Genomic DNA, 8,657 nt, shown 5'->3' on the forward strand with positions numbered 1-8,657 from the left:
AAAAAAAAAAAAAAAAAAAGAGTAATGACTGCTCTTCCAGAGATTCTGAGTTCAAGTCCCAGCAACCACATGGTGGCTCGTGACTCTCTATAAAGGACTCCATTGCAAAACAAAAATCTAGCCAGACCTTTAAGCCTTTTAGTCACAGGACTTGAGAGGTGGAGACAGGAGGATTAAGAGTTTAAAATCAGCCTTGAAGTAAATAGTGAGTTGGAGGCTACACCTCTCTAAGGTCAGCTATGCCTCCTCAGAGAGCAATGAGCTGCCCCCGTGCACCATGTAACTTGCACAATCAGATGTTCAAGTCTAGTCTGTTTGTTTGTTTTTGTTTTTCGAGACAGGGTTTCTCTGTATAGCCCTGGCTGTCCTGGAACTCACTCTGTAGACCAGGCTGGCCTCAAACTCAGAAATCCGCCTGCCTCTGCCTCCCGAGTGCTGGGATTAAAGGCGTGTGCCACCACCGCCCGGCTTTCAAGTCCAGTCTGATACTCACAGCCTCCCAGGCAGCGGGGTCATGCTTGAAGAGTGAGTTGGTGAGCTCCACAGACACTCGCTTACGGTAATCTGGGTTCTTGTCCTCAGAGATGCGGAACAGGACAGCAGCAGCGTAGGTCGCTGAGCAGAGAGGGAAGTTAAGACCAAGTCAGAGGCTGGAGGAACAGAGCCCAGGCTCCTCCCTCTGGCGCTTCCCAACCCCAACCCCACCCTACCCCTCCCACCCCCACAGCCACGGTCCCTCACCAGTGCCCTCATTGCGGGAGTGGAGCAGTTCCATGAGAGGGGCAGAGGCCCCCTCAGCGTCAATGGCGTCGGCAGCCTCCTTGTCCTGGGCTAGCTCGCATAGCACTCCGGCAGCCACACGCTGGATGTTCTCCACAGAGGAGTACAGGAGCTAGGAGAGAAGACATGGGTGGAGGTGAGGAGTGAGGCAAGCCAGGCTGCACACCAACAAGCCCTGCCCGGTCTAGTCATCTTAGGGAAGAGAAAGCTAAGGAAAACATAAAGAAAGGGTAAAAAACCAGGCCAGCTGCTACCTGAGCTGACAGCCTCTGCTAACATGTCAGCACATGAGTCTTATTATTATATGCTACATATTTTATATTATATATAATTATATAGTATAGTATATGTAAATATGCTTTATATAGTATATTATATATACTATAAATAAACACACCATTTTATGTATATATATGTGTATGTGCATGTATATGTATATGTATATGTATATATGTTTTTGTTTTTCCAAACAAGATTTCTCTGGCTGTCCTGGATTCCCTTTGTAGACCAGGCTGGCCTCAAACACACACAGATGTGCCTGTCTCTGCCTCCTGGGATTAAAGATGTGCCCAAGATATTTTTGCATGTATCATGGTGACTGTGTTTAGGGCACATGTGCATTTGGGTGCATGTACTTGTGTAGGAAGATCAGAGGTTGGAGTCATGTGTCCCCCTTCAGTTGCTTCTCATTTTTTCAGACAGGGTCTGTCTCTGAACCTGCAGCTCCTGGTCTGGCTAGGCTCATTCCTCCCATCTCCACTCCTCCCAGTGGCTCAGGTTAAAAGTGTGCTGCAGCACCTGAGTGCTGGGATCTGATCTCAGCTCCTCGTGGGTGCACAGCAAATCCTGACAGTCCTCTCCCAGCCCCACTGATAATTTTGACCCCCTGCCCTTTCTCTGCCTGCCATGGTAGAATAAGGTATTTTCCTGTGTATTATTTCAAAGCTTGTCCTACAAACCTATGAATGAGTTCATACCACTGAAGGTAGGATCGGAGGAGTCCTTAACTCTGAAAACTAGTAAAAAATATTTTCAAAGAAAAAAACAAACAAACTTGGGCTAGGGATGTAGCTTAGGGGTAGAGTCCTTGCCCTGAGCTTAGCCCTAGACTCAATCCCCAGGACCACAAAGCAAAACAAATGCAACCCTTTTGTGAGGCCTCACTCCATACGGCTGTATGACATACTAAAGCATTCTGGCTTTTGTTTTTGTTGTTTTAGTTTTTTGTTTGTTTGTTTGGTTGGTTGGTTGATTTTGATTTTTCTTTCTTTTTTTTTTTTTCCGAGATAGGGTTTCTCTGTGTCACCTGGGCTGTCCTGGAACTCACTCTGTAGACCAGGCTGGCCTCGAACTTAGAAATCCGCCTGCCTCTGCCTCCCAAGTGCCGGGATTAAAGGCATGCGCCACCATGCCTTTATGGTTTTGATTTTTCAAGACAGGGTTTCTCTGTGTAGCCCTGGCTGTCCTGGAACTCACTCTGTAGATCAGGCTAGCCTCAAACTCTATTTTGTTTAAAAGATAAGGTCTTGCTATTAGCCCAGGCTACCCTAGAACTATATCTTTCAATGCTCCAATCTCAGCTTCCTCAGTGCCACATCACACACCACCATTCTTTATTTTATTTTATTTTATTTTTTAAGTCAAAGATAACCCAGGCTAGCCTTGAGCTCATTCCATATCCAAGGCTGGCCTAGCACGGCTAATCCTCCAGCCTCCACTCCTCAGTGCTGGAATGAGAAGCATGCACCACCACACCCAGTTGTTTCCTTCAAAACCATTTCCTTACCATTAGACAAAGGGCTGGCTTTTAACAGCTGTGCCTGCAATTGTTATCTCTCTGGACCCGTCTCTGTCCATTTAGGTTAAGCTAAATGATTTCCCCCAAGAGAGAGTCGGATGTGAATTCCAGGTCAAAGGATAGCTCCCAGGCTGCCCTTCCCCCCAAGTAGAGTACAAGATGCACAGTTCATCCAACCCCCGAGTTGGCCAATTTGACAGTGGAAAATGGCCTCTCGCTGGGAGCTAAATTTCATTTCTGTAAACTCCTGGGCTGAGCCCTGTCTGCTTATGAGCCCCCTGGGAGCCACTTGTTGATTCTGTGCACACAGCACGGCTAGGACCCAGACTTAATGAGCTCCGGTGTACTGAGGCACTCGCTCCCATGTTCCATGTTTGTGCCTTTCCCGTTGTCTTTGAATACAGAGATGCTCTTGATGTCTGCATGGCTGCATCTCAAGAAGGCTCTTGTGATCTCCTCCCTCACTTCTAAGCTTGGAAAGCCACTTGTCCACCCTTCTACACAGACCTAGACTAACCCTGGCCCACACATCCCAAACCCCTTAGTAGCATATGGGGGCAGATCTCCTGCCCGTCGGTACCGGACTCACCTGGACAAATAGGGGAATGGTATTGAGCCGGAAGATCTCCATGCGGTTCATGGGATCCCGGGCGAGGATGTGCAGGGCTCCAGTGCAGCCCTCCACGATCTCCTCCATCCTCACACCATCCTGCAATGAGAAGAGCCATGAAGCAAGAGGATGGGAACAGGTGGCCCTAGACAAAGCCACAGCCTACCACCACCACCCTAACACCGTCATCAGTCCCGAGAGTTGACACTAATGTCAACTCACCTCTTCCTTTATATGCATAAACCCTGAGGACACACCCCAAGGAGGCTATCCCTGTCACCACCACCAAGTGACTTTTACCGTATAGGGCTGCTGGGTGCCTGCAGCTACATGTCGCTGGGCATCCTGGTGGGCCTTGACCAACAGCTGGACGAGGCGGGGAATGACCGCGGCCTCCTGCAGAGGGGCATGGTTGGCTGGGCACAGAGCCAGGTTCCGGATCAGGCCGATAGTTGCCTGGCAAGAAAGGAGGCAGTGATAAAGCAGGGGTAGTCTTTGAACATCTCAGGGAGTCCGGCTCCCCAGCTTCAGGTATATTGTTCCTCCTGTTAAAGCTTCTGAATCCGAGTCCCATTGCAAAAACAACTGCAGTGTTAGGAGCGTCTTGGGCTACTCCTGTAGCTAGAACTGGGGGCTTGAGGGTAGAGCTGTAGACACAGACTGGAAAGAATCTAGATCTTGGGACTAGGTTGGGACTTTAGCTCAGTTAGTAGAGCACTCACCTAGGATACACAAAGGTTCGATCCTCAGCACCACACACAGCGGGTGTGGTAGCATATAGCTATAACCCCAGCACTTGAGAGAGGCTGAGGCAGGAGGATCAAGGTGATCCTCAGCTACAATTTGGGGTTAGCCTGGGATACCTGAGACTGTACTTTTTTTTTTAATAATTAAAAAAAAAAAGGATCTAGATTGCTAAGGTGGGACATGTCTGTAGTAGTCTCAGCAGTCAGGAGCCTGAGGCAGGAGGATTGCAAGTCTAAGACCAGCTTAGGCTGCATCTCAAGGACCTTGTTTCAAAAAATAGCCAGAGTCAGGAATGGTGACACACACCTTCAATCCCAGCACTCAGGAGGCAGAGGCAGAAGGATCCCTGTGAGTTCGAGGCTAGCCTGGTCTACAGGACTCCAGGACAACCAAAGCTATGGAGTGAGTCCCTGCCCCCCCCAAAACAAAATAAATAAGTGAATAATTCTAATAAGACTTTAAAAATAAATAGTAAAACAAACGAGGTGGGGGAGAAGCAGATAAATGGAGAGACTCAGTCTCTGGAGCAGAGACAATGCTGAAGTAGAATCGGCCGTGAGAGCTGTTTCCTATCATCTAAGTCCTGCTCTTCCTGCACCCTTACCATATCCCTCTGACCCTGAACGGGGGACACACCCCTCATCTGCCCCCCACCATAGTGGTTTGGCCTTTACTGGGTACCTTGACCAGTGGCCACTGGTTTGGCTGGTTGAGCAGTTTCACAATGGCTGGGATTCCATAGTTGAGGCGCACAGAGTTCTGGGCCATCTCAGCCTCGGGATGACGGCTGGTCAGGTGGCGCAGGGCGCAGACGGCGGGCTCTGTGATGTCATCCTTGTCTCCGGCTCTCAGGATGGCGTGGATGAGCGCCTCCACGCCACTGTTCTGCGTCACCAGCGTCTTGTTTTTGCTATTGTTGCAGGTCAGGTTGGAGAGGGTGCCTGTGGCACAGGTGAGGACGTTGACATCATCTACACTCAGCTGGTTGACCAGGATCTTCAGCACACTCTCCAGGCCCTCCTGAGACAGGAAGCACATGAAGGGTAAGGGACAGCCATCTCTATACAGGCTCCCCAGCAGGTCCAGGGGAATGGATAGGCTGAAGGGCTTGGGCTTGCTTGTATAGAGCTCAGAACCTTGACCTTGTGGCCTCCTACGCCCTGAGGGAAGTCCTTAGCAGCTCCTGGAGCAGTAGAGCTAGGCTGAGAAGGGCTGGAGCTCTTCCACAGACCCACAGCTGCAGGCCTGCCTCTAAGCCCAAGCTCTGTGTGCCTCATTCCTGCTGACTGCAGAAGGCCTCTGGTCAGGATGAAGCTAGCAAGGGGTCAGAGGCTTCAGGGTCAGAGGCTTCAGGGTCAGAGGCTTCAGCGTCAGCCTTTACATACTTCCTTTCTTTGCTGGGCCTTCTCTGTCACACCAGGGGTCCCCAAGCTAAATCTACTTCAAAAAAAAAAAAAGATCCCTAATTCAGAAACCTCTCTTTTCTCAGGGAGAGCTGTATAGGGCTAGCAATGGTTCAGAAAGGCTCTAGGCCTTGGAGATACACATCATGCACGGGTCAGAATGCCAGCTCTGCCACTTACAAGCTTTGAACACGGGCTCTCTCAACACCGAGCCTCAGTTTCTTCCATGACCAATTGGGCTGCTCGCTCCCCGTCTAGGTGACTGAGAGCACATGCCCATGGAGGCCACGCAGAATGCCAGCCCATGGAGGGATGCTTGCTTGCTGGTGTGGTGATGGTTAAGCACGGGGACTGAAGTCTGCTTGGAAGGTGGTGCCTCAGACTTGCTCTGGAGCTGCAGTGCTCTGTGGCTGGTATTTCATTTATGAAGATGGGTGCTTTGCCTGCCTGCGTAATATATCTGTGCAACGTGTGTGTGCCCGGTGCCCTCAGAGGCTAGAAGAGGACCTCAGAGGCTCTGAAGCCAGAGCCACAGACAAATGCTCTTAACCACGGAGCCATCTATCTCACCAGCCCCTGCAGTCCTGGTCCTGTCCCAGGGTCTAGGCCCAAACTGTCCCCTCACCTGAACCTCAACTTAAAGATGTCAGCCCCTTTCCAAACCCTAAGCAAGATGAAAGTCCCCACTAAAGGTGTGATGGCCATCTGGACCTTTTCAGCCTTAGCCATGTAGGAGTAGACTCAGGTCCCAGAGGTCCTATGTCCAGGTGGAAGGGCTGGCATGGTTTAAGAGACTGGCCCCGGGTCCAGATTCCTCTCTCACCTGCTTGGTGGCCACATCCGAGAGATTGCGCAGAGTCCACAGGCAGTTCTGCACCAGGCGGGGGCTATTGCTTGTCAAGTGCTTGCCCAGAGCCTGCATCCCACCTGGGGAGGGGACAGGAGTCCTGTCAGCCTCAAGGGAGCCAGATTCGCAGGGCAGGGACCCTACCCTGGTCTTCCTGACTCCAGCAGTCACTCTCTTTTGTTTTTATTTTTAAAGATTGTTATTATTTGTGCATGCGTGTGTGCATGTATGCGTGTGTGCATGTGTGTATGGGGGGATAGAAGTAGGAGGGGAAGGGTGTGGGGGTGTACACAGAAGAGGGCATCAGACCCTCCCAATCTGAGCTATGGGCAGTTGGGAGTCACCAGATGTGGATATTGGGAACCAAACTCAGGTCCTCTGGAAAAGTAGCAAGAGCTCTTAAGATCTGAGTCTACCCTTGGGTTCTCACCGGCCACCTTGCGGTTCTCACACTCACCAGCCTCCACGATAGCAGGCTTGTTGCTGGGACACACGGAGAGCACCTTGAGCACACGGCTGGTCGTCCACAGAAGCTTCTCGTAGCTGTAGTTCCTCATGATCTGCACAAGCCCCTGGGGTCCCCCATTGGCCAGGATGATCAGCTGTCGGGGGCGGGGAGGGAGAGAAAGGCTGAGGGAAAGGCTGAGGGAAAGGCCGAAGGCATGTGTGGGGTGACACAGCTGTCATTGTGAAGCGTCCACTAAACTGTAAATGGCTTTTATGACCTCTTGGAGAAAAAAAACATGATAATATCGGGCTGGTGAGGTGGCTGGACAGGTAAGAGCACTGACTGCTCTTCTGAAAGTCCTGAGTTCAAATCCCAGCAACCACATGGTAACTCACAACCATCCATAATGAGATCTGATGCCCTCTTCTGGGGTGTCTGAAGACAGCTACAGTGTACTCACATATAGTAAATAAATAAATCTTTAAAAAAATAAAATAAAATAAATAAATAAATAAATCTTTGGGCCGGAGCAAGCCGGGACTGAGCGAGCGGACCGACTGCAGTGAGCAGGGCGGACTGGAGCAAGCAAAGGTCCTAAAAATTCAACTCCCAACGACCACATGATGGCTTACAACCATCTGTACAGCTACAGTGTACTCATGTACATAAAATAAATAAATAAATCTTTAAAAAAATGATAATATCAAATGCTGGCAAGGATGTGGCAAAGGAAAGCTAGTCATAGCCATGACCACTGGTGGTAGTGTAATGAATTGTAATCCTTTTGGAAAGAGAGCTAATCCATGGAGTAAGTCTAGAAGTGCTTAAAAATAAATAAATAAACAGGGCTAAACAGAGAAACCCTGTCTTGAAAAGCCAAAAAACAAACCAACAAACAAACAAATAAATAAAAATCAAAAGACCTGCCAGGCAGTGATGATGATTTAAGTGCCTTTAATCGCAGCACTTGGGAGGCAGAGGCAGGCGGATTTCTGAGTTCGAGGCCAGCCTGGTCTACAGAGTGAGTTCCAGCACAGCCAAGGCTACACAGAGAAACCCTGTCTCGAAAAAAACAAAACAAAACAAAAAAACAACAACAAAAAATTAGTTCTGAAGGATTCAGAAGTAGGATAAGGGACCTAACTCATCTGTGTATACAGATGGAAGTGGCGAGAAGCCATTATGACGCTGTAGGCTTTGGTGGAGGGACCCACCTTGCTCTCCTGGTTGCCATAGGCCAGCAGCTGCAGGCAGTCAGTAGTGATGGCCAGGAACTTAGGGTTGTTCTTGTTGAGTAGGGGCACCATCTTCTGTAGCCCATCTGCCAGACGCACCGCCATCTTGGCGCCCTCCTGGTAGAGCAGGAGATTGTGCAGCGTGGTGATGGCGTAGAACAGGACAGACTCTACGGGGGAACTGAGGAACAAGCAGAACCCGTGTGAGTCCGATGCCAGAGCCTGGGCCTGAACCTGGGTCTGGAAGGAGTCCCCACTACATCCAGAAAGCTCACGCCAAATCAACACCCCCATGCTAATGTACCCTTACCCAAATCTCATCCTTCCTTAAGCACAAACCCTTTTTTAATTTTGCTCATGTATGTGCATGTGTGTATGTGTGTGTGTTGGTGTGTCAATGTGAATGAGCGTGTATGGAGGGCAGAAGACAAATTCAGGTGTGCTCCTCAGAACACAACCCCCCTCCTTAGACACAGGGTCTCTTACTGGCCTGGAACTCACTAACTAGGCTAAATTGGTCAACCAGCAAGCTCCAGGGATGCTTCTGGTCTCCGCTTCTCCACTGTTGGGGAAGTGCTTTCCCACACCCAGCAGGTTTACATGGGTGCTGGAGATTAAACTCGGGAGGTAAATAAATACTCTGGAGATTAAACTCGGGTCCTCATGCCTGAGAGGTAAATAAATATTCTATTGATTGATATTGATTGAGCCATTCCCCCAGACCCAACCCCACCCTTTTCTTTCTTTCTTTCTTTCTTTCTTTCTTTCTTTCTTTCTTTCTTTTCTTTC

General features: G+C 49.6%; 1 protein-coding gene across 4 annotated transcripts in view; it reads right to left on the reverse strand.

The window, feature by feature from the left end:
• Window positions 1-8,657, reverse strand: part of Jup (junction plakoglobin) — a 28,212-nt gene that overhangs the window by 3,361 nt on the left and 16,194 nt on the right. For all 4 annotated transcript variants that reach the window (XM_031351000.1, XM_031350999.1, XM_031351003.1 and 1 more), the window contains exons 5-12: window positions 7,848-8,049; window positions 6,643-6,787; window positions 6,162-6,265; window positions 4,617-4,955; window positions 3,489-3,644; window positions 3,168-3,287; window positions 742-892; window positions 494-615 (exon numbers count right to left, since the gene is read on the reverse strand). In XM_031351000.1, coding sequence (XP_031206860.1) covers window positions 494-615; window positions 742-892; window positions 3,168-3,287; window positions 3,489-3,644; window positions 4,617-4,955; window positions 6,162-6,265; window positions 6,643-6,787; window positions 7,848-8,049 — 1,339 coding nt within the window. The remainder of the gene's footprint in view (window positions 1-493; window positions 616-741; window positions 893-3,167; window positions 3,288-3,488; window positions 3,645-4,616; window positions 4,956-6,161; window positions 6,266-6,642; window positions 6,788-7,847; window positions 8,050-8,657) is intronic.

The sequence above is a fragment of the Mastomys coucha genome, unplaced genomic scaffold (genome assembly GCF_008632895.1).
Source record: "Mastomys coucha isolate ucsf_1 unplaced genomic scaffold, UCSF_Mcou_1 pScaffold5, whole genome shotgun sequence".
NCBI classification, from domain to species: Eukaryota; Metazoa; Chordata; class Mammalia; order Rodentia; family Muridae; genus Mastomys; species Mastomys coucha.